Source organism: Lycorma delicatula, chromosome 13 (assembly GCF_047948215.1).
Source record: "Lycorma delicatula isolate Av1 chromosome 13, ASM4794821v1, whole genome shotgun sequence".
In the NCBI taxonomy this organism is placed as follows: domain Eukaryota; kingdom Metazoa; phylum Arthropoda; class Insecta; order Hemiptera; family Fulgoridae; genus Lycorma; species Lycorma delicatula.
Genome location: NC_134467.1, coordinates 28,607,254 through 28,635,075, shown reverse-complemented (window position 1 = coordinate 28,635,075; position 27,822 = coordinate 28,607,254). Strand labels below are relative to the sequence as shown.

Sequence of the window (27,822 nt, the reverse complement as noted above, 5' to 3'; positions counted from 1 at the left end):
GTGTTCCTTGTTATTAACAGAACCGGTCTCTAAATGTTGCAGCTAACCTTAATACTGATGTTTCGTTAGGAGCTGGTTTATCTGGGTACTTATGGTGAAACAAATCTTGCACTGCAACCGCTGATTTCGTACTGAAGTACGACTCGACAATGAAAACACGTTCATCTAGCGAAAACACCATCTTGTGTCTAGCCATGCACTGAACGTTATGATTGCATTGTTGTTACTATCGGTAGTGTTCTACTGCGTCGCCGCGATGTTCAGATGTTGGACGAGGCCATTTCAGTAACGAGTAGAGGAGTAAGCTTGATTTTTGAAATTTCATGGATGAGTGATTGATGGGTTGCGTTTTATATGGGACACTGTATTATTGTTGTTTTTTTTTACTTTGCAGTGTAGTTTACTGAAACAATCACAAAAAATACCCTAATTTTAAATGTATATTGTAAATAAATAATTAAAAAATAAACTTTAAAAATTAATAATAAATAATAAAACAAGGAATAAATACTAAAAATAAAAAACACGACTGCCGAAAAAAAATCGCTCTTTTGTTCTGTTTGGTTCCATCGTGATTTTGTTTTAACTAACAAATACCCCGTTTGAATTTTGAAAATCAGATGATTACAGAAATATTATAAGAATACCCTATTGGACCTCCCAAAACAGCGTCCTAGGGGCTTTGTTACCAGTTGATTGTGATGATTGGTCTAGCCTCGCACGAGGTGTTCGTATCACCACTATAGCCTCATACTCAGTCCCCACGAGTAGCCCATTATTATTAAGAATTAGTGGAGGGTGCTGTTCCAGAAAGGTTTTTTTCTGGGCCTTTACAAGACTACGGTTAAAATTTTCTATAAAATAAAAGAACCGACAAAAAATTAATCAAATAAAATAGCTAGAAGCAGGATAATAATCTAATTCTACATTTTATCACATTCAGGAATTCGGTACATGGAAACAACCAACCGAATAAATAATAAAATGTCAATACAGATAATATTTTTTAGTATTATTAGATAATAACTTAATTAAATGTCCGCTTAAAAACATTATAGTCAAACGGTGCTTAATTTAAATGTCTATGTACACAGAAACAAATACATAATTATTTTTTGCTAATTTACCTTCTCTTTCGCCCTTCCAGTGTGTTTTTTGGACAGATTTGCCAATCAAAGAGCGCTTGCTTTCCGCCATCTTCTGATCACTACTGAAAAAAAACAATTAAACCGCTTTCATATTTCTTCCACCGATTAATTCAGAAAAGGTAACGAATAAGAAACGTATCGTACACACGCAAACTCAAAAAAAAAGCTACCTTAAACTATCACGGTCAGGGTCGGCACTGCGGGGGCGACAGTGCTCTCTCTCCCTTGCAGCCTTGCGTGCGGCAAGGATATCGATATATCACGTATAATTCTATTTATTGAACGTGTATGTGTACTTAGAGAGCAGATTTCCAAATGAACTAAAAGATTGGCAAACGTTTGATAATGAAATTATTATTATTATAAATTCATAATGGTGGGGAAATTAAATTTCAGTCATTGAAATTTTATTGTAATATTAGTTTAAATAAATTTTTATATTTTGATCGCCTCTCCCACCATTAATATTACTCCGATAGTATTTTTTTTTCCTTCCACTACTACTTTGCTTAGGAAGACATAAAAAAGAATTCAATTAAAAAATGTTCAGTAAATAAAAAGATAGCTTTCTTCGATTTTTGGGGAAGAGAACTTGGGGCAATTTTTTTTTAATAGTAAGATAGGCATCTACTCGTAAAATCAGCTTAATACACAGCAGAGTTATATTTGCAAAGTTTTGAGAAAAATTGACCGGAAAGAAATTATCTACCCTACTACCCCTCCCTTTAATATTGACTAAAACGTTTACCAACAAATTGCCCCTTATGATACTAGTCTTTTAACACCAGCCTCTGTGCCAAATTTTAATCAAAATCGGTCTATCTACTCAAAACTTAATAAGCTTCAAACATGTCTTTGGTGAGGGGGGGACGATTGGGTAGTGAAATGTCGACAAGTGTATAAAAAACATACTTCATTTTTTGATTGATTACCTAACTTGCTTCTTGCACCATAGCTCTAGAGCCATGATGCCAGGAAATTGGATCAAATTAAACTGAAGGATTCAGAATATTAATACATGAAAAATGAAATTTTAAATATTGCAGGATTTCTATTTCTTATCTTCTTTATTTTTTTATTTTATGAAAGAGTTATCTGGATAAATTACTCCTAAAGACATCTTTGAAGTTCAAAATAGTTCGTTCCTAAAAGAATCATCAATCAACTGTGCTTGAATATTAAGCGAACATCAATGTATATAGATACAAATATAAATACATTAATTATGATTTATAGGTTAAGATAACATTATATAGATGCCTACATAAAAGCAACTTCATAATGAAATTTAAGATTTTATTTTTATTATTTTTTTATTTATTTTTTATTTTCTGTTTCAGAAGAGGTACGAGTTCACAGAGTAATAAATCCAATGAACTAAATACTACTACTACTACAGCAGACGATTCTGAAAATAATTCCGTTGAGAAAAAATTCGCCAGTGCCAAAAAAAGAAATAAAAAATTTATAAAAGTTTGTATATAACTTTTCTTTTGTTAATTAAATATAGTTTGGTTTTTTTTGTAATTTATGCGACTCAAGAATAACTAACCTTTTTTTTGGATTCGTTTTGGAGAATTTTTTTATATCAAAATTAAACAAAGAAATTACAGGATTCTAGAATTTAAAAAAAAATTTCAATAAACTCAGTAAAAGAGAAAAAATAGCTCAATTTAGAATATACATTTTGTAATAAGAGTATTTCTGTTTTTTTGTGGTTTTTATATGTAACAGTTCATCAAAATTATTAACCTACTTTAGATTTGGTTGTGTTGATATCTAGAGGTTTACAGTAAAGAGGAAAATCAGAATACAATGTACTAATGTAGACATGTAAATTAAGAATGTAAGGTTTTAAATTCCTTCAGTTTACAACTTTAAATATTTTTTTTTCCTGTTTAGCCTCCGGTAATTACTTTTCAAATAATACTTCAGATTATATGTATGAGTGTAAATGAAGTGTAGTCTTGTACAGTCTCAATTCGACCATTCCTGAGATGTGTGGTTAATTGAAACCCAGCCACCAAAGAACACCATTATCCGTGATCTAGTACTCAAATCTGTGTAAAAATAACTGACCTTTCTAGGACTTGAATGCTGGAACACTCGACTTCCAAATCAGCTGATTTGGGAAGATGCGTTCACCACTAGACCAAACTGATGGGTTTAAAGCTTTAAATCTCTCTCTCTCTTTTCCTGTTTAGCCTCCGGTAACTACCATTAAGATAATTCTTCAGAGGATGAATGAGGATGATATGTAATGAGTGTAAATGAAGTGTAGTCTTGTACATTCTCAGTTCGACCATTCCTGAGATGTGTGGTTAATTGAAACCCAACCACCAAAGAACACCGGTATTCACGATCTAGTATTCAAATCCATGTAAAAATATCTGGCTTTACTAGGACTTGAACGCTGGAACTCTTGACTTCCAAATCAGCTGATTTGGGAGTTCACCACTAGACCAACCCGGTGGGTTACAGCTTTAAATCTAACCTACCCATACTTTACCTCTTTGTAACAAAATAATGTATATATCTCCCTACGTAACAAATCTATTTCCCTAGGATAATTTTGATAATGAAACTTCTATTGATCTAACACAAAAAAATTGTAGACAAATAATACGGCAAACTAACATATCTGCTTACATCACCTATTTTACTTTTATCTCTAAATCAGTTACTGAAGTTTTATATTAATTATACTCAATAGAACAAAGAAACAACATTATTCATATTGGTCAAAAAATGATCCCTGCTTCATATTTTTGTAGTTTTTTACATGTTTGGTTATTTTTATGAAATAAAAAATTTTGTATGGTAATTACCATTCAGATAATACTTCAGAGAATGATATGTATGAGTGTAGATGAAGTGTTGTCTTGTACAGTCTTAGTTCGACCATATCTGAGATGTGTGGTAAATTGAAACCCAACCACCAAAAGAACACCATCATCTACGATCTAGTATTCAAATCCGTGTAAAAATAACTGACTTTACTAGGCCTTGAACGCTGGAACTCTCAATTTCCAAATCAGCTGATTTGAGAAGACGCTTTCACCACTAGACCAACACGGTGGGTTAATAGCATGCAAACTAATGTGAATACAGAGAATTTTTTGTTTGCTTCTATGTTGTGGCTACACTATCTGACCACTTCCATTCTTGAAGTTGTCTTTGTAATGTGAGCTTATAATTGGTTTAAACAAAAAACTTATATTTCAATTTTAAGAGGTTCCGGTTTATTTTTTGAAAATAAAATTTTTTGATTATTTATATATGTATTGTAGGTAATAAATTTGTTTTAATAAATTTTTCTCTATAATGCCTCTGAAGAAAGTCAAAATTGTTTTTTTTCACATTGTACTCACACTGCCAAAACGAATTTTGAAAAAAATTAATGATTAATATATCCTAGATATAAAAATATTTGAGTCGAATTTGAAGAAAATCAGTTTTGACAATCCTCAGCTAGAAGGCCAAAAACAGTGTACAAACACACACACATACTATATATATATATATATATATATATATATATATATATATGTGTACACACACACACACACACACACACATATCTTTTTGGTTTACATACACTAGTTGGACCCTAGAACGTAAAGATTTGTAAAAACCCTGATACCCCATTTTTGACATAATCATCACACTTTCCTCTTTAATATAGCTATTCTAGCTATATTTGCCAGGAAAGTAAAAAAAAATTATTTTTATTAACTTAAAATATAAGACTAGATGTCATTTTGATTGTTGAACATTTATCGTTTATATATACTGAAGAAATATTGTGTAAAAAAAAGAAGATAATGGAAAAAATTGGTAACAAAGAAATTATAAAAATTATTAATTAAATAAATCTGTTAATTACAAAATTTTGACAGTCTGGAATTACATAATCTGGAATCAAAAGTTCAAAGTTAGGATATAAATAATCTAACCCACAATTCAGATTGCCCACTGTGATCTGGGGTAAATTTTTATTACTTTTTTTTTTGTCTTCAGTCATTTGACTGGTTTGATGCAGCTCTCCAAGATTCCCTATCTAGTGCTAGTCATTTCATTTCAGTATACCCTCTACATCCTACATCCCTAACAATTTGTTTTACATATTCCAAACGTGGCCTGCCTACACAAATTTTTCCTTCTACCTGTCCTTCCAATATTAAAGCGACTATTCCAGGATGCCTTACTATGTGGCCTATAAGTCTGTCTCTTCTTTTAACTATATTTTTCCAAATGCTTCTTTCTTCATCTATTTGCTGCAATACCTCTTCATTTGTCACTTTATCCACCCATCCGATTTTTAACATTCTCCTATAGCACCACATTTCAAAAGCTTCTAATCTTTTCTTCTCAGATACTCCGATCGTCCAAGTTTCACTTCCATATAAAGCGACACTCCAAACATACACTTTCAAAAATCTTTTCCTGACATTTAAATTAATTTTTGATGTAAACAAATTATATTTCTTACTGAAGGCTCATTTCGCTTGTGCTATTCGGCATTTTATATCGCTCCTGCTTCGTCCATCTTTAGTAATTCTATTTAATTATAAAAAATACCATGATTCTTAAACCAAACTGATATCCTTTCCTTTGAGAAAAATTTAAGGGAGAGAACTGGTTAATGCTCTAATAATAGAAAACTTTTAATATATTTATATTCTGAATATTAATTAGATATTAATCCACACAGTAGTCTAGTCTAATGGTAAACTTGTCACAAATAAGCACTTTAACAAATAATTTTCTATGTTGAAGTTAATTTTCAAATTCTAGAAAATATAATTTACTATTTTACAGATTTGAATACTAGGCAGTGGATACCACTTTTATTTGGTGGTTGGGGTTCAGTTAAAAACACATTCAGGAGTGGTTGGTCTGCATCTGTACAAGACTATACTTCATTTACTTGTCTTATATATATATCATCCTTACCTCATTGGGCTGTGGGGGCTCCATATTGTTTACAAGTTGATAAAATTGCTATGTACCCTTTTAGGAATAAAAAATAAAACATAAATATTGGTCCTTTACGTTCATAGTAATGAACTTTTTGGACCTGTATTGATAAAGTAAAATTACCAATTATGTAATTCCTGTTTGTTATGGACTTATTATAAAATATGTTGTAGTAAACAAACATTATGACCAGTTGTCGATCGATTTGTCTGGTTTTCTATATATTTATAATTTTATTATTATCCTATTACTTTTGTAGAATAGTAGCATCTCTGTTTTTCATCTGGAAGGTTCTGGGTTCAAATCCCAGTTAGGTGTGGCATTTTTTCACAAAATACAAAACTTATTTTTTCATCATAAAAATAATAAGAGATTAAGTTAGCTATATTTTTGTGAGTAGACCTTTTAGTTGCTAAAAAAAAGAAATAAATAAATGATTATTCCCTCAGTATTTACTGGTGATGATTGTTTAACAATCGAAATGACCAGATAGTTTTAGATTTTAAATCAATTTTTTAATGTTTTTTTTATGAAGTTAATTGATTTATGAAAAAAAATTGATGGTATGATAATAATTGAGTTACAGGTTTTTGGATTCAAGTTTTTAAATTCTTTATTTTTAAAACCAACAAATATTGATATTAAATTAGCCTATTTAATGGTATTAAAATTCATCTAATATGATATTAATTTACATTTATAATACAAATTTAAGTAAAAATCCTTCAGCAGCTGTAACTGGAAAACAATACGTTTTCAATCTTTTGTTTATATGAAATTTTTATATTACCTGGACAATGCAATCCTGAATTATATTTACTTAATCATGGGGCTCACTGTATAGTACATATTACACATATGTGTTCAATAATTTTCAATAGCAAATTCATCCATCTGAATTGTGAATTACTTTTTTATTATACTTTGTGTTTAATATACATTTTAATATTATTTCTCATGCTTGTATTTAAATAATTAATATGTGCTTTATCACAAATATTTTGTTTTTATATGTATAACTAGAGGGCTGGGCCCGTGGTTGCTTAGCAACCAGCATTTCAGCATCTTTCTTACCATGTTGTAGTACAGGAAGAACTAGTATTCACTCATATTTTGAATCAGATTTGTCAGAGAATGTTGGATGAGGCCTCATTAGGTGCGACTTGATCTTCACATGTTTTACGCCATTGCAATAGGGAGATTTTATAATTTAGGGATTTTATAAAGTCTTGATATGTATTATTATGTACCAGTCAGAATAAAAAAGTTAGTTTTAGTTTTTATTCTGAGTTTTTTTTTACTTATTCTAATTTTTTTATTCTAAACAACTGGTTATATGTACATTTTTCATTGCAGATGAATATTTCTTTTGGATTTTTTTTGCGGTTAGGCCAACTATGGACCACTCAAATATTATTTCTTCTGATTTCTTTTTCTTTTCTCCCACTTTCATTCTGTGTGTTTGGTCTTTCTCTCTTCCGATCATTTCATTTTGGTGTGATTCTTTTCCTTCCTCATTGTTTCAAACTCAGCTTCGTGTATTTTTTGTCTGAATAGTTTTCTACCTTTCATTTCCTGCTCTTGGAAATGAAGGTTCTGTAGTTCTTTCTTCATTCGTTGTAATATGCCTACTCATGGTTTGTTTATTTTGTTTCTGTTTGTTCATTGTGCACACATGGCCCAGGAATATATCTGCTTTCGATTGCTTTTTTATATTCTCTGTTAATTCATATATTTCTTGGTTGGATTTCATCTATATACTTTTCTTGAGACTTAAGATTACTTTTCTCTCTATTTTCTTTAACAGTTCCATGTGCAGAAGTATAACATTTCACTTCCATATAGTACCACTGTGGCTTAATGCTTGAGTTTGGCCGTTTTTGAGAGGTTCTTTTTATTGGAGATATTTTTAGTCAGGAAACATAATTTGTCCAATTTGTTTCTTCTCTCTTCTATTGTCATTCTATCTAAAATTTTGTATTTTTATTATTTCCCCTAGATATTTGAAATTAGATATCACTTTAAGATTTTATATTCTGTTCTAATTTTCTTTTTGGGGTAGTTTTTGATGCTGAGCATTATTTTTGATTTTTCAAAGGATATCTATAGGCCTACTCTGTTAGCTGCCTGTTTTAGATCTTCCATATGTTGAATCAGTTCTTCCTTTTTTTTTGATAGCAAAGCTGCAGAATTTATTTTGTTTTTTTTACAATTAATATTCTACAGGCACCACGATTGACCTGTAGTACATAGACATTGTAATATAATTATTACTAGTTAAACCTTTCCATGATAATTTAGTATGTTTTGTGTAAGATTTGTATTAAAATTATAATTTAATAATCCATTATTTAGGCTATGTTTGTAAAACGATATTAAGTAAATTTTAACTAATTACGTTAAAGGTTAAAAAGCTTTTTTCCTTTTTTTATTTTTTAGACATTTAAGTGTAGGTAACAGTTTGATAATAGAAGTGCATGTTTGATAATATCATAATTTACATATTACACAAATATAATGTAACATAGAAAAGAGTAGATTTGTAAAAAAAAATATGTTCTCATGCAAATTAAGCATAAATTATTTACATTCAACACTTATTATTCTGTACCAATTATTTTTAAAGATAACATTTTTTTCATGTAAAATATATCTCATTTTTCTTTGCATGTATTAAAGCATTTAAATTCGTGATAAACGATAAAGAACAAATTTTTTAAATGCTTCACTTTCTTTTATGAATTTTTACGTTTATTTTTAATGTGTGCCAAACAGTGGTGTTATAAACAGTTCTGTGAGTAAAATTTTTTCCTTTTTTTCATTTATTTTTATTATACGCCTTTTTAATAAGCTTTATTGTAATATATTGAATAAAGTCACCTGCTAAGTTAGTCTGATGGTTAAAATTGTTATCACAAAATCAGCTGCTTTTTGAAGTCAAGAGGTCTAAGGTTCTTTGAAATGTGTGTTAGTTTTAGACTTTTAAAGGAACTTTAGTATATTTACATGTGTACCTCAAATCTCAAATAGTTTTGTGTATATGTATATATATATATATATATACTATTATATAAAAACAGAGAGGGATTTTGTTTGTTCAGGATAAACTAAAAAACTACATGATCAATTGTAACCAAATTTTTACCTATATTTCTTGGCTAAACTGAGAAGGTTTTTAGATATATTTCATTTTAAAGAACCAACCATCGATTGCTTTCAAATTATCAGGATACATTTGTATTATACCATGGAAGGTTTTAAGCCAAGACCGAGGCCCTAGCTCCCTTGAAGGTTCCATATCTAGTGCTAGTCATTTCAGTATACCCTCTACATCCTACATCCCTAACAATTTGTTTTACATATTCAAAAACGTGGCCTGCCTACACAATTTTTCCCTTCTACCTGTCCTTCCAATATTAAAGCGACCATTCCAGGATGCCTTAGTATGTGGCCTATAAGTCTGTCCCTTCTTTTAACTATATTTTTCCAAATGCTTCTTTCTTCATCTATTTGCCGCAATACCTCTTCATTTGTCACTTTATCCACCCATCTGATTTTTAACATTCTCCTCTAGCACCACATTTCAAAAGCTTCTAATCTTTTCTTCTCAGATACTCCGATTGTCCAAGTTTCACTTCCATATAAAGCGACACTCCAAACATATACTTTCAAAAATCTTTTCCTGACATTTAAATTAATTTTTGATGTAAACAAATTATATTTCTTACTGAAGGCTCGTTTCGCTTATGCTATTCGGAATTTTATATCGCTCCTGCTTCGTCCATCTTTAGTAATTCTACTTCCCAAATAACAAAATTCGTCTACCTCCATAATCTTTTCTCCTCCTATTTTCACATTCAGTGGTCCATCTTTGTTATTTCTACTAAATTTCTTACTTTTGTTTTGTTCTTGTTTATTTTAATGCGATAGTTCTTGCATAGGACTTCATCTATGCCGTTCATTGTTTCTTCTAAATCCTTTTTACTCTCGGCTAGAATTACTATATCATCAGCAAATCGTAGCATCTTTATCTTTTCACCTTGTACTGTTACTCCGAATCTAAATTGTTCTTTAACATCATTAACTGCTAGTTCCATGTAAAGATTAAAAAGTAACAGAGATAGGGAACATCCTTGTCGGACTCCCTTTCTTATTACGGCTTCTTTCTTATGTTCTTCAATTATTACTGTTGCTGTTTGGTTCCAGTACATGTTAGGATGTTAGCAATTGTTCTTCTATCTCTGTATTTGAACCCTAATTTTTTTAAAATGCTGAACATTTTATTCCAATCTACGTTATCGAATGCCTTTTCTAGATCTATAAACGCCAAGTATGTTGGTTTGTTTTTCTTTAATCTTCCTTCTACTACTAATCTGAGGCCTAACATTGCTTCCCTTGTCCCTATACTTTTCCTGAAACCAAATTGGTCTTCTCCTAACACTTCTTCCACTCTCCTCCCAATTATTCTGTATAGAATTCTAGTTAAGATTTTTGATGCATGACTAGTTAAACTAATTGTTCTATATTCTTCACATTTATCTGTCCCTGCTTTCTTTGGTATCATTACTATAACACTTTTTTTGAGGTCTGACGGAAATTCCCCTTTTTCATAAATATTACACACCGGTTTCTATAATCTATCAATCGCTTCCTCACCTGCACTGCGCAGTAATTCTACAGGTATTCCTTCTATTCCAGGAGCCTTTCTGCCACTTTAATCTTTTAATGCTCTCTTAAATTCAGATCTCAGTATTGTTTCTCCCATTTCATCCTCCTCAACTTCCTCTTCTTCCTCTATAACACCATTTTCTAATTCATTTCCTCCATATAACTCTTCAATATATTCCACCCATCTATCGACTTTACCTTTCGTATTATATATTGGTGTACCATCTTTGTTTAACACATTATTAGATTTTAATTTATGTACCCCAAAATTTTCCTTAACTTTCCTGTATGCTCCATCTATTTTACCAATGTTCATTTCTATTTCCACTTCTGAACACTTTTCTTTAATCCGCTCTTCTTTTGCCAGTTTGTACTTCCTGTTTATAGCATTTCTTAATTGCCGATAGTTCCTTTTACTTTCTTCATCACTAGCATTCTTATATTTTCTACGTTCATCCATCAGCTGCAATATATCGTCTAAAACCCAAGGTTTTCTACCAGTTCTCTTTATTCCGCCTAAGTTTGCTTCTGCTGATTTAAGAATTTCCTTTTTAACATTCTCCCATTCTCCTTCTACATTTTCTACCTTATCTTTTTTACTCAGACCTCTTGCGATGTCCTCCTCAAAAATCTTCTTTACCTCCTCTTCCTCAAGCTTCTCTAAATTCCACCGATTCATCTGACACCTTTTCTTCAGGTTTTTAAACCCCAATCTACATTTCATTGTCACCAAATTATGGTCGCTATCAATGTCTGCTCCAGGGTAAGTTTTGCAGTCAACGAGTTGATTTCTAAATCTTTGCTTAACCATGATATAATCTATCTGATACCTTGCAGTATCTCCTGGATTTTTCCAAGTGTATATTCTTCTATTATGATTTTTAAATTGGTTGTTGGCATTTACTAAATTATACTTCGTGCAAAACTCTATAAGTCGGTCCACTCTTTCATTCCTTTTGCCCAGCCCGTATTCACCCACTATATTTCCTTCCTTGCCTTTTCCAATGCTTGCATTCCAATCTCCAACTATTATTAAATTTTCATCTCCTTTTACGTGTTTAGTTGCTTCATCAATCTCTTCGTATACACACTCTACCTCATCATCATCATGGGCACTTGTAGGCATATAGACGTTAACAATCGTTGTCGGTTTAGGTTTTGATTTTATCCTTATTACAATGATTCTATCACTATGCGTTTTGAAATACTCTACTCTCTTCCCTATCTTCTTGTTCATTATGAAACCTACTCCTGCCTGCCCATTATTTGAATCTGAGTTAATTATTCTAAAATCACCTGACCAAAAGTCGCCTTCCTCTTCCCACCGAACCTCACTAATTCCTACTACATCCACATTTATCCTATCCATTTCCCTTTTTAAATTTTCTAGCCTACCAACTTTTTTTAAACTTCTAACATTTCACGCTCCGACTCGTAGAATGTTATTTTTTAATTTTCTGGTGACCCCTTCCTTAGTAGTCCCCACCGGAGATCCAAACTAGTCCCCTAGTTTACCTCCGGAATATTTTACCAAGGAAGGCGCCTCCATCATTGCTATATGAAAATGCAGAGAGCCACATTTTCTTGGAAAAAAAGCAGCTGTAGTTTTCCATTGCTTTCAGCTGCGCAGTACTCAGAGGACTGAGTGATGTTGAGATGGCCGTTTAAGTCATTCTGACTCATGCCCCTAACAACTACTGAAAGAGCTGCTGCCCTCTTTCAGGAATCATTCCTTAGTCTGGCTCTCAACAGATACCTCTCCGATATGGTTGTACCTTCGGTCCAGCTACTCTGTATCCCTGAGCACTCAAGCCCCCTCACCAACAGCAAGGTCTCATGATTCATAGAGGAGGCCTTGAAGGTTAAAATATTAATTATTTTATCACCTCCAGGTAGGGTGAAGTTATAAATTAAAGAGGTGTTCATTAAGGAAAAATGGATTTATCCTTTTATTTCATTATTATATTTTGTTCCTCCATGGCAGAGAAATAAGTTATGAATTTTTCGTTGTCAAAGGTGTGTGATAGTTACCATACCTACTATTATTCTGTCATTTGTAATTTTGTTTCTTTTTCAGGTTTCTATAAAGCCTGAATACTTTAATATTGTTATTTATCAGTATTATTCTCACAATCATGCGGATATAACTGTGGGATCCATGGGTCTGGGCCTGAGGATCTAGGTTCTGGCTAGACAGGCTGTCCAGTGTATATACGAGGTCTTAAATAAAGTAATGAGACTGGTTCAGAAAAACTTTTTATTTACAATCCACTTATACATGGACTCTTATCACCTTCAAAATAGTTTCCTTGGGAATCCACGCAATGCTTCAAATGATTTACCCATTCTTCATAGCAGTATTGGAACTCAGAAGCCAGAATATCCTTCAGAGGGATGGTTACATTTTTTTTCATATTTTCTACTGTTCCAAAATGGTGTTCTTTGAGGTAATTTTTTAAAGTCAGGAACAGGAAAACGTTGCAGCGACTCAATTCAGGTGAATAGAAGGTGGTTGAGGAACTACAGGAATGTTTTCTGTGCCAAAAACTCATTAATTGAGGGTGCAGTGTGACAAGGTGCAATGTCATGATGCAGCATCATGAATCAAATTAAAACCATGCTAATTTGTTTTTTCGATAGTAACGGCATTGTAGTAACGGCATTTGCAGCCATCAAAGACAACTGGATGCTGCATCATGACAATGCACCTTGTCACACGGTACTATATGCACTATATAGTTTGAAATTAATCTTTTTAAAACAAGTTACATACTGAAAAAAACATTAATAATAATTCTGAATCCAAAAATAAGACGAAAACTTTTTGCATATATGAACATATAGAATTCCTTGCTAAATTTTAACTCCATTTTTCTTAAATGTATAATTACATAACACCTAAAATTCATCTCATGAAAGTGAAGGATTAAATTAAGAATAAATATATCAAACATTATTGCTTTATTCTGATTGGTCAGTTCTTATGTATCATTGAATTTAAGCACGATATTCAGCATAGTTTCCATTTATGTACAGAATATATACTATATGTACTTTGCCATCGACTGTTGACTAATGATTTAAGTTGATGGTGCATTTTCATATGTGTAATAAAAAAAATATATTTTTTTTATCAAAAACACATACATACACACAGAGAGAGAGAGAGAGTAACAAACTCTCAGGTCATGTTCTACTGGTGAAAATAAAGAAAAAAGTTCATATCAACAAAAATTTGAAAATGCTTCATTGGTGAATATTGGCTGACAAAAAATATTTCACCCTGATTTCTGCATCTCGATAAAATTAAGCTAGCCTGCAATTCTTGGGACCCAATTTAAGGGGTAAATTTGGTGGTTTTACATAAAATCTGAAATTAAAAATTAAAAAAGAAATAGGTCCCAGAACTGTATTTTTAATATTTTATTGTTTGTGTTTCTATTAGTTATGTTTCTAAATTATTTATTTTTTTTGTTTTTTACGAGTAATATTGAAAAATCTGTTTAATTTAATACGTAGTTAAAATCTGCCACATTTTGTTATGTTTCATTTTTAATAAATGTTGAAATTCTTACATTTGTATTTAGGTTCTATGGGTTTTATACATAACATTTTACACCATAATCAAATTTTTTTCTAAATTTTTGTGTTTATTATGTATTTACCTAAGTTATTTTATCTCAGTCATAAAATAGTATGTTTTTTATCACAATCTTTTGTCTTTTACCCTAAATATTTTGAAAACTACTAAAAATACAGTAGTGGGATATATTTTTTTTTAATTTTTCAGGTCAGATTTTATATAAAACCACTGAATTTACCCTTGAAGTACAGTTTAGCTTAATTTTACCTCGCAAGCCGAAATTCTCTAACAAAGCGTTTCTGAACCTCTTTATATGAGTGTCTTTATTTTCACCAGTAGTCCTGAAAGTCTGACCACCCTGCGTATGTAATATATATACATAATTTATTTTTAAATTTCAGGATCTTGAGTTATCAACAGCAAGATTACGTACAAGAGCCTCATATACACCTGCTGATAATCTTTTAGAAAGAGCTAAACTAAAGTATATTAAAAATTTAAATAATATACGTACAATGGAAAAACAATGAGCACTTCTAAGTATGTATTTCGTATCAGTTTTACAAAATGTTATATTTAAAAACTCATTTATATAAATTATTTTTAATGAATCATCTACGATGACTCAATTCTTAATGAATCATGTGTTCTTGAAATTGGTTTAAAAAAGAATAGTGAAAATTAAATAAGTTGGTAGTAGAATTAATTGCAGAAGAGAAAAGTTTTAGTAAAATCTAGTAAAATGTAATATCAGTTTGGTTGATAATCTATTACAGCAATCATGATATGTGAATTTGTTGTAGAAAGAAATGTAAAGAATAAAAATTAAAATATTTATTAATTTCATTTGTAATTATATTTACAAAATATACATATAAATTTAAAAAAAAAATACTACCAACAAAATATCTTATTTTTACAAGACTGCCCAAAAAGGAGTGTAATATATTTAGGATATATGTTTGTTTGTTCCACTGTAGCAGTTCAACGGCTGAACTGATTTAAATGTAGACCCTGCGTTGGAATCCTTGCATTACTGGGTGTCATAGGCTGTATACTCACACATTATATATATATATATATATATATATATATATATACATATATATATATATATATACACACACACAGTGAAATCTCCATATTGGCAATTTTGTTATTCGCTGTGCAATATTTTGCAGTCTTTTCTATATTTGCGGCTAGCATTTTCCGTATTCGCGTACATTACATTATGTATTGACATTAACAAATAAAAGATTTATGGCGCAGGTAGAATATGAATGAGAAGAAGTAGAAGATACGATCCCTGGAATACAGTTAAATGTCAAAACGCTTACCGAAGGCATTAAATCATTCCATTTACTTTATGCTGATCCATCTTTGAATAGAGGGTTAATCTTTAAGAGCTAAATTCAAGATGTCATGCAAGAATACACAGAATTAAAACACAAAAAAAAACAAAAGCGAGACAAGGAAAAATTACAAATTTTTGTAAATGCAATCCAAAATACTGTAGGTTAATTTTGTAAATTTCCTTACTGTAATTTTGGTTTTAGTGTATGTAGTACTGTTTGTATGGCTTTTTAAGGCGATTACCAAGTACTATTTGAACATGTAATACCGTTTTCTAATACAGTACATACTGTACGTACTGTAGTGAGTTTTTAAATCAAACAGCTCTGTAAGTTCTTACGAGTAAATTAGGAAATAATTAATGTTGCCGTCTGTATTTCATTAATAACATCGCCCTAAATAAGTACGCATGATTTTTTTTTTCATTTTACATAGAACCTAACCTTTCTTCCTTAAATGAGTATTTGTTCCCTTAGGTATTCGCGGAATTTTTACGGTCTCTAATCCCCACGAATAAGTAGATTTTGCTGTGTGTATATATATATATATAGTAGTGGAGATTTGCCGGTTAAGAACAAACTTTAATGAAATGATTAGTGAACTATGAACTGTGAGTCCCTACCACTGTGTCATCTGGGTTTGAATTGAATGAATAATATTACAAAAATAATAGAATTAAAGTTACTTTAAATAAAATGAAATAATATTAAATAAATTTAAAAAATTTCTGTTTAATAGTTATGGTGTTTCCATGGGGGACTGTATGTGAGGCTAGTGATGAGGTGATGAGCACCTCATGCGGGGCTAGACTAATCATCACCATCAACTAACTGATAACAAAGGGTGCTCCTGAGGTGCTATTTTGGGAGGTGCTTTTATAATATCTTTGCAAACAATCTTCCAATTTTCAAAATTCAAACAGGGTATTTGCTACTATTATAAAAAATCATGATGTAACCAAACCAGAACAAAAAAAAACAATTTTTTTTCAGCAGTTGTGTTTTTTAATATTTATCACTTGTTGTATTAACAATTAGGAATTCAAATAACAAACTGGTTGTGATTTGTGGATTAATGTTATATCCAATCCTTTACTCTTTAAAAAAAAAATTGTACTTAATTTTTAAATAATACAATTAAACTATTTTTAAGTCCCTGAATCTTATGCAACCCGTTCAACAATACATAAATATATGATAAAATAATTTTTAATTACGTGAATCGTGAATTATTAGTATCTTGGAAGTTATTAAATGCTGTTTATGTATAGGGCACACTCATGGATATCTGATGACACAAACAGATGCAACTTCCTTTGTGTTCACTGCAACTTCCAACTAACAGTGCACCAGTCCTTGTGGATTGTATCTGTTATGAGGCATTGCATTGCAAGTTTCATCTAGGTGCAACATGCAGATTATTTTAGGGGATAATGAAATGTTGCTATCTTATGTTTTATGATTTCTTATTGCCATCCATTTATATTCATGTTTAGTTCATTTAAATTTGCAGTGTGTTTTAGCTATTCAAGCCATTTGCCGTAAACCAGATAGTAATTTAGTATTTTAACTTAGATATAAGTGATATATATTTTTTTATTACAACAAATATATCATGTTCGGGCCATGATAATGCAAAAGCATGTTTTGCCCAGAAAAGAAAATTCATGTATTTACCTAAACATTATGTCATGTTTTTGTGTTTTAAATAATTAATATAGACATTAATCACAATAATTTTTTATTTTATAATTAATTGTGTATTTTACAATGCTGCTCTGATCAAGATCTTTTTATGGTTTCCCTTGGTCCTTTGATCAACAGTATAGATAAACATTGTTACAGTATTTTTTTTTATATTGATGGAGTAACAAATCAATTCATTCTTTCCATAATTTATTATTTTGAATATTCAAATTATTCATTAACTTATTGACCACTGTATTAACAAAATTTAATATTCTATGAAATATATACCACCAAAACACAATAATTATGGTTAAACTTACCATATTAATTTCCAGAAATCAGTTTTCACAGTATCCCACATCTTCAATTTGTATTAAATTCTATATATATTACATTAAAACATTGTCATTTTTATTCAAAATTATAATAAAAAATCCAAAACGCCTATCTTTCAGCAAATGTTTTACCGATTTTTATCCAGTACAAACCCAGACACAGTAGATGGGACTTGAATTTGATGCACTTTTGTTGTAAATGACAGAACCTATGTGTTCTAGCTGATATTACAAGTGTTTACAATGCTGAACTGTACGCTATCAATAAGGCTTTGAATACCATTAACCCAAAATACTGTCATATCTTCATTTGTAATGATTCATATAGTGCAGTCCAAGCTTTAGAAGTTTGTATTCTAAACATCCTATCACCAGAATATATAATGTAATTGCCGAGTTGAACCATCGCAAGACACAAGTAAGTTTCTGCTGGATCCCTAGCCATGTGGGAAACCCAGGTAATGAACATGCGGATTTTTCTGTTAAAGATATATGTAGCCAATCATCTGATACCACTTGTGTTTACTACTGATTTTAGGTAGATTTTAATGGGTACCATGATTCAACTTCTGGAAAATTTTGACATATCTTTACGTTTCACATCCCTAAACCGCAAAACCACCATCAGTTTAAAAGTTTATACATACATTTATATACATATATATTTCACTTTCTTGTAAACACTATAACTGCCGTAATTTTGTGCCAATCACTTTCAAATTGATAAGTAAAATATAATGACCCAAAATCTCAGTCAAGTTCATTAATGGCCAAAATTGGACCATGGGAATGGAAAGGGGGAGGGGATTTACAAAAAAATATATATATATCGCTATAACTTTCTTATTAAGTAAAATATTGAATTTGTTTAAAGTTCCTACTATTTTTTGGATAAGAACCTAAAACTATCTGTTAAATTTTTTGATATTGCCAACCATTGGCCCAAGGGGTGGAAAAAATGAGGTTTTGAAGACAAGAAAAATCATACCTCCCTTAATAGATACAGTATCAAATCAGTTAAAAGTGGTTATTAGTCTTCTAAACATTACCTAAAACGTTTGTCTGAAATAATTTTTGACCAACCCTTACAGCAAGGGATGATCAAAATGTTGCTGGAATTATAAGAAGACGGGGCTTGTCATATGCTAAAATGTGAAACTACTTTCACATTCAACCATTTTTGTATTGAGTAAATTTGAAGTTTTTCTTAACTTTAAGGTGAAAATCTTTTTTTATCCCCTTCTTAGCACTGGTGAAATCTACCTCTACCTTCTGACGTACCAAAAGGGATTTTTATTAGTTCTATTAAATGCACTCCCGAGGAAGGTGGTAAGATGACTAGACTACTGCAGTAGATAATACAGTCTTCAATACCAATAATCGTAGAGAGGAGGTTATTATTTACCGTTTTTGAATAGGGCAACAAATTTTACACATGGACACCTAATGAATCAGACTGATGACCTGCTTGTGTTTGCTGTGACTGCCAACTTATGATACACCACATCCTTGTGGATGTGTGTGTTATGCAGCATTGTATAATAAATTAAAAATAGGAACTAACATCCAAGATATTCTGGGAAATATACGATGATGCTATTGAATATCTTTTTGTTTCTTAAGGCTGTGCATCTGTATTCGACTATTTAATAATTACTGAAATATCTTTTGTTTCGAAATATTGTATAATGTTTGTTCCAGGCAATGATAATGTAAAAATGTTTTTCACGCTACCAAAAAAAAAAAAATTTGTTTTATATTTTGGAATTTTTAATAATATTATGATTCCAGTACTGGATGCTAAAATTTACACATACACTCGTAATATTATTCAAAATTTCAAAATATAAAACATAATTTTAAAAAATATGTTTTTATGTAATAGATATATAATTAATACCAACTGACGATGTGAGATACCACGAAAACTGGTTATTGGAAATTAATATGGTTATTATTATTACTGTACTTTGGTGGTTTATATTTCATATAATATTAAATTTATTATTTATATGCTGATAAGAATAAAAGATTTATTTATGCTAATAATTATCATTTTATCTTATTCAATTGTCCTCAATAAGATATATTGATGAAAATGTACTGGTATATAATATATATATATATATATATATATATATATATATATATATATACCATGTTGATTTTTGGTTTGTGGATATGTGATATTTACACTGTGGGTTACAGAAATACTTTGGCTAGGATACTGTAAATAGGGGAAGCCAAAGAAAGGCCATCAGGGTTTTATGTAATATTTGTTTTTGATTATAAACTAAAAGTAATTTCGTTTTGTAATAAAATAAAAACTAAAAAAAATTATTAATTAATCCAATAAACTTGGTGGTATCCAGTTTAGAACTAAGATAAGTGAAATATAATCATTTGTTTTGTTAACATTCTGTCTGTTGATTTATGATACAGATGTAAATGTATTTTTAGACCAAAGCACAGAATAGAAGGGAATGGAAAAGTACATAGAACCAGTCAAATGATTGTCATCAAAAATGAAAATTGTGTTTGTGCTTAGAAAATTGGTTTTTCTCATTGATGTGTTTTTTGTTTTTTTTTCATTATTTCACTGTTGATTGTCTTTGATGTTATTAATTTTTTTAATAACAATTTTATTAGTTATATAACAATCAATTGTATCCATTTTATTATTACACAACTTTATTATTTAGATGTCAAATTTTGTAAAAACTATTAATCGTTTAGTCAATTTAGTGAATAATAATGATTTTTTTTTAACAAAACCGTGGTGAGAGAGAGAGAGAATTGTTTATAGATTTTTTCGTTCATTATAACTGACCTACAGCAAAAACGAATGATAAATTATTATACTATTCATTTTGATAAATTATATCAAAGAAAGTATATTTTTGAATAGATGATCAGTATGCATGATCTTTATGCATTCAGTGTAGATACTATGATCACTAGAGCATGAATGTTTATTTTTATTAATAATAATAATAGTTAATATTTTTTTCTCTTTTTTATTTTTTATCTTTTGTGTTTATTCGTTTGATAAAGTTAATGATTAATAGTAAAAGTTGCTTTTTTATAGTAAAAAAATTTTTAATATTATTTTATATGTTCATAAGATATGATTCCATCACATGCTCGAAGGTGGTAAAATATGTTGTGTTGCAATATAGTTATATAAAAATAAGAAACATTGGTGTTTATTTCTATTTTACTTTACTTTGCTATTTCATTTAAGCTATGTACTATGAACATTTATACTGTAGCTCATTATATTCAGTTTATATTATTCTAATTATTATAATACTTTTTATTTATATATTTATTTTATTTATTTATTTTTTTATTAAATAATGGAGCCTTGGGCGTTAGTAAAATTTATATATTTATTTTTTATACTATGATGATATATTTTTATATCTAATTGCTTTTTACAACAAACTTTGTTGTTAGATTCTATATAATTGCGTTTTTATGTATTTATTATAACAATATTAAAAGGTACATCCTGTTTGTCCTTTGTAGAACTATTTTAACACCCTAAGAGCACTGTGTTTTAATAGTTTGTGATTTTTTTTTTTTTTGAAACTGCCTAATTGGTAGTTTAACTGCCAATATCATTTTTTACATCTTTTCTCTTTTTCATATTTCTTTCTTTTTTTTTGTAGCGCACCCATTTTTTCTTCTGTTCGTTTTCTTTTGGCACTCTTTATTCCTGTAAATTACAAACTATTCCTCTAAAATTTGATCTACCCGAACATTAATTTCCTTTTATATATAGATTTTGAAATTGTTTCATATGCTTTATGTATCCTGTTTAGCCCTTTAGTTTTCAAATTTTTACAAAAAAAAATTGTTAATTTAGTCTTTTTAGATTCATTCAGATCATGTGTTCAAGGAAATTTAATCGTTTTTTTTTTTTTTTTTTTTTTAAGAGCAGTTTCCGAATGTTCTTGTTTTTATAAATTATCCTTGTTTGATTTTGGTCTGCACCCTGGTTTTTCTGGGACTATAGATTCTTCTTAGGATTTTCCTTTTGATATTGAAGAAATTTTTTAGGCCAGTCAGATTTCCTATTTTAATAATTCCGTAGGTCTGAATACAGATTTGTAATGTGTTAATCTTATGTTTATAAAAAGATTCTTTTTATAGTAAATTTCTACAGTTAGGAAACTTAATATTTGTAATTTTGATATCTGGATTTCCAGAGCTGTGTTTTTTCTGTTCCATTTTTACTGATATGTTCTGTTAATGCCTTAATTATGTGTTTTTTTTTTTTTTTTCAGTAAACTATTTTAGTAAAAATGTTTACTTTCCTTAAAAATTGGTTGGAGAGAATGGTTGTTTGCTTCCTTTCAAAAAATAAATCCACATATGTAGAAATAAGTAAAAAAGTACAATTAATATTTTCATTGAGTTTATGTTAGAGTTTAAACTGGTTGAATTATATTTAAAAATGTAATTTACTTTTAAAAGTATTATTTTTGTTATGTTTTTCTTTTTAATAACAAAGAAGATATTTTTAATTTTATTATACTTATTATTTTCAGATTTATTAATTCAGGTGACACTGGACCTCCTCTTGATTATTCATTTAAAGGGCTAACTTCAATAGAAGATTTAAGGTTACAAAGACCAAGAAGAGGTGTTAAAAAATATCGTAAAGCTTCAACCGGACGTTATAATTGTACTGCATTACGATTAAACAATAATCAATTAGTTACAGTGCATGGAATACATGCTGTTGCATATCAGGTTAGTCAAATACATATACTTAGCAAATTAATCTGATATTCCTTCATTTGTTATTCATCCACTCTTGAGGAAGAGGAGAAATTAGGAGACATGGTTTTACCTAATAGCCATTAGGCTTATTCCATAGCCAACAGATATTAATTTCTAAGTTGGTTCACTAGTAGCTTCCCTCAGCATGACTCTTCAGATACAAGAATCCAAAAAAAACCTGTAATAAAAATTTCAAAAATTGTTTTAATAAAAAAACTCTGTTTATGAATCATGAGACATTGCTGATGGTTAGAGGGTTTGAGTGCTCAGTGATACAGAGTAGATGGACCGAAGGTGCAACCATATTGGAGAGGTATCTGTTGAAAACCAGACTAAGGAATGATTCTGAAAGAGGGCAGCAGCTTTTCCAATAGTTGTTAAGGACATAGGTCAGGAGGACTTAAACGGCCATATGAAAACTCCCAAACTTCTAAGTACTGTGCAGCTGAAAGCAATGGAAAACTACAGCTGTTTTTTCCCCAAGAAAATGTAGCTCTCTGCATTTTCATGTAACAAAGATGGAGCCGCCTTCCTTGGTAAAATATTCCATAGGTAAACTAGTCGCTGTTAAGATCTCCGGGTGGGGACTGCTAAGGAATGGGGGTCATCAGAAAATTAAAAAATAACATTCTACAAGTCGGAGTGTGGAATGTAAGAAGTCTGAAAAAGGTTGGTTGGTTAGAAAATTTAAAGAGGGAAGTGGATAGGTTAAATGTAGATGAAGTAGGAATTAGTGAGGTTTGGTGAGAAGAGGAAAATGACTTTTGGTCAGGTGATTTTAGAATTATTAATTCAGCTTCAAATAGAGGGCAGGCAGGAGTAGGTTTTGTAATGAATAACAAGATAGGGAGGAGAGTAGAGTATTTCAAAATGCATAACGATAGAATCATTGTATTAAGGATAAAATAAAAACCTAAGCTGACAACGATTGTAGGCATATAGACGTTAACACGTCTATATGCCCACAAGAACCCATGATGATGATGATGATGAAGTAGAATGTGTATACAAAATAATTGACTAAGCAATTAAACACATAAAAGGGAATGAAAATTTAATGACAGTTGGAGATTGGAATGCAAGCGTCAGCAAAGGCAAGGAAGCAAATATTGTGAGTGAATACAGGCTGGGCAAAAGGAATGAAAGAGATCAACTTATTGAGTTTTGCATGAAGTATAATTTAATAATTGCCACCACCCAGTTTAAAAATCATAACAGAAAAATATACACATGCTAAAAGCCAGGTGACACTGCAAGGAATCAGATAGATTATATCTTGGTTAAACAAAGATGTAGAAATCAACTCGTCGACTGCAAAGCTTATCCTGGAGCAGACATTGATAGCAACCATAATTTAGTAATAATGAAATGTTGATTGGGGTTTAAAAACCTGAAGTAAAGGTGTCAGATGAATCTGTGGAATTTACAGAAGCTTCAGGAAGAGAAGATAAGAAGATTTTTGAGGAGGACATCGCAAAAGGTCTGAGTAAAAAAGATAAGGTAGAAAATATAGAAGAAGAATGGGAGAATGTTAAAAAGGAGATTCTTAAATCAGTAGAAGCAAACTTAGGTGGATCAAAGAGAACTGGTAGAAAACCTGGGATATCAAAGGATATATTGCAGCTGATGGATGAATGTAGAAAGTGTAAGAATGCAAGTGATGTAGAAGGTAAAAAGAACTATCGACAATTAAGAAATACTATAGACAGGTAGTGCAAATTAGTAAAAGAGCAGTGGATTAAAGAAAAGTGTTCAGAAGTGAAATGAGAAATGATCATTGGTAAAATAGATGGAGCATATAGAAAAGTTAAGGAGAATTTTGTGGTACGTATTAAAATCTGATAATGTGCTTATAATAGTTTATCTTTCATTTGACCCCTGAAATTTTTTTACCATCTTTTAACAAAACATTCTTCACATCTTGGCAGAGTTTTCACAATTATGAGCCCATCCACTTTTGAATATGATCAAAATTTCAACTACCCTAAATAAATATGAAATCTCTTTTTCATAAGTGCTAACAAAAAGCAAATAATGTTTAGAAAAAACTTTTACCTTCAGATTTTTTGGTGAGTAGTGCTTAACAAAAAATCAATTTTGCTACTAAAAATATTATTTTTGCTTATTTTATTGTTTTATATGTATAAAATAACATTAGAAATAAGCAAAAATGCAAAAAAAATGAATTAAAAAAACAGGATACCAGGTGCCCTTAAATATTTTTAATTAATATTATTTAAAAGTTTAATCAACAGAATAATATTGTTTTTATAAACAAAATTCTTTTAATTGTATTTTAAATAGATTGGTGGGAAGATTTTTCAAATGGTTTGGTAAGTATTTTTTCAAAAATGAATATGTAAGCATAAGGCCTTGCCTCATACACTGAAACGACGTCTGCTTTGATAAAGAGAATTTGCACAACTATAAATACAAATAAAAGGATAAGTTAACATTTTTAATTTTCTAAACATCATTCTACATGATTCTTATTTACGAGGGTTGTACAATGATCTGAGCCCATTATTGTACTTTGAAAACTAATTCTTTAACTTTGAAGGGAGTCTTAAAGAGATTATATTATACTTCAGATGGGAATTTATGAATGACATAGATAAACATTCACGCATAGAGAATGCTATAACACAGAATCAAGTTTTGAAAATTATTTCACAGAGCCATGTATAGGACAAAGACATTAAAACAAAATGAAAATTTTTAGACATGTAAAAATCAAGATTTCAATAAACTTGTACAATTGGAAATTTATAAATATAATATAATTTGATAAAAATAAAATTCTGAACATACAAACTCAACAAAAATAAATATATTATTCAATTACATAATTAATTAATATGGTTTTCTAATTAAGATGAGTGTCTAAGCGACAGCACTACTGGTAATACTAATAAAGGTAACCTGATAGAGCTTTTATAAGAAAAATCCCATTATTATTATTATAATAATGAATTTAAAAAATTTTTAATTTAAAAGTTTTATCATGTTTTGTCATAATTTTTAAAGATAAACCTAAAGGGTTTATTGATGGATCACCAAAAATGTTTGAGGATCAGGTGTTGCTGTGTTGGAAGGTGTTTCCTTTTGATCAATTCTGGTTACTTTACCTCGGAACACTTGATGTAGTCTATCCAGTTGTTGACAGTAATGGTTAGAATCAATTATTTGATTCCACGATAGCAGCTTGTAGTGAACAATTCCTTTCTGAACTCACCATACATACAGCATCACTTTATTGATATCAATCCTGGCTTTTTCACTGTTTTTGGAGTTTAACTTGCTTGAACAGCGATATTTTCCATAAATTATTATCGTATGTGATCCATATTTCATCGACTCTTATGAGACATTTTAAAAAATAACTTGATTTATTTAATTTTAACAACAATTTACTGTTGGAAATTCAATCAGTTAAATATTCATTGTTAAATCATGTGACATCCAAACATAAGTTTGTTATTGATATCATGTCTGCTAATGTGCCAGTCATGATTAATCTTTTCCATGATTTCATTGACTTTTTCACTCATTGACCAACTATCAAGTGCATCATTTACATCAAAATTTCCAAACTGAAATCATTTGAACCAACTTTGTTCATGACATGGTACAGATACTACCATATCATGTCTACAAATATCAACAATATTTTTTTGTTCTCGTGTGCATTCTTTCCTTTTTTATAATTAAATTTCAAAAGTTATTGTATTTCTTCTTTATTTTCATTCAATTTTAATAGCTTTTCTAAAAAAGACTCAGTGGATATGTCACCTTTCAAAAGCACACAGATTTAAATAATATTACCAGAGTTATTGCGATCCTGCAGCCATCTACCAGAAAGAATACATAAAAACTTTTTTCCCTACCCATTATTTATCTTTTTTTTTTGTTTACAGTTGTTGGAACATCCCGAATTACTAACATGGTTGGATCTTTCATTTAATCGAATAACTACTGTCCCACCAGAAATAACATCATTTAGTGCACTTAAAATACTTTACCTTCACGGTAATCAGTTATCAGATCTCGCTTCTACATTACGACCACTCAAATGTTTAGATGTATTATATAGTCTAACGCTTCATGGTAATCCATTAGAAGAAAGAAGAGGTTATAGAACAAAGGTTCTAGTTAATTTACCACAATTAAAATCATTAGATTTTAATAATGTTACATCAGCTGATAGAAAACGTGCACTTACGCGTCGTGAAGCATCTACTAGATCTTCCACCCGATCATCTAGCAGGTCTTGTACTCGAAGAAGTGCAATGCCGACTACAACTGTCCATTCTATGTTGTAAAGGATTCTCCATGTAATTCAACAGATCTTTGTACTTTAACTGTGATAGCATCTTTAACCACTCACTTAAATTTCTTTATAAATAAAATTTGTTTATACTTTTGTTCATAAATACTTGTAATAAGCACAATAAAACATATTTGTTTCAGAACACAATTTTGAACATAATATTTTTTAAATAAAATATGTATTTATTATTGTATCTGAAATGTGATGTATATATAGTATAAATTATATAAAATTTAATTAAATATTTTGTTTATAATTATTATAATGGAATGAATAAAACTTGAAGAATTATAATATCATATTCCGACAAGATTTGAACCATGCTTTCTAGTTCATCTATATGTTTTTTGAAAAACAATAATCCAATAATCTACAAAGCACAAAGACATTCTCAAAGTAGTTAGTACATATCTTGTCAGAATAATGTATTATAACGAGGATTGCTCCCTGACAAGTAAATGATTCTATGATGTTAAACAGATAGAAAACATGGGTCTTTGTATATGTGATATACTTACAGAATACTTATTCATCATACTTTATGTCATTATGTATTTGACAATTTTTATTTCCTATGATTTCATCTGGACTTTAATTGGGTAATATGCCTTCAGGCTTTTTCTTTTTTATTCTTCACAGAATATTCATGGGAAATGATTGGTACTATTATATGTAACCAGCCGATCAGCCGCTGGGCTCCACTCTGGACTCCCACTGTGTTGATTACCCTCATGCTTATGAGAATAATACTGAAAGATGACAATTAAAGCCTGTTCAGTTTAATTTAAAATTATTTAAAATTTTGAGTGAGGTATATGGGTTTCAGAATAGTTGGCCCCCATTTTAAAAATAATAGTTAATGTGGGTACCCATCTTTCATGTAGGGAAAGAAGTATTTTGCACAGTTCTTAGTGTTACCTGACAACACCAAAAGAAGGTGACAAAC

The 27,822-nt window shown here is 30.0% G+C and overlaps 1 protein-coding gene across 1 annotated transcript; it reads left to right on the top strand.

Annotated features, from left to right (window-relative positions):
* The first annotated feature begins 2,323 nt into the window (after nucleotides 1-2,323).
* On the top strand, nucleotides 2,324-27,031 carry LOC142333584 (leucine-rich repeat-containing protein 51-like). Its single transcript, XM_075380893.1, has 5 exons — nucleotides 2,324-2,342; nucleotides 2,489-2,621; nucleotides 14,781-14,919; nucleotides 22,312-22,516; nucleotides 26,464-27,031. Exons 3-5 carry the CDS (start codon nucleotides 14,906-14,908, stop codon nucleotides 26,866-26,868), a joined length of 624 nt encoding a protein of 207 aa, XP_075237008.1. The 5' UTR covers nucleotides 2,324-2,342; nucleotides 2,489-2,621; nucleotides 14,781-14,905; the 3' UTR covers nucleotides 26,869-27,031.
* Nucleotides 27,032-27,822: the final 791 nt, after the last annotated feature.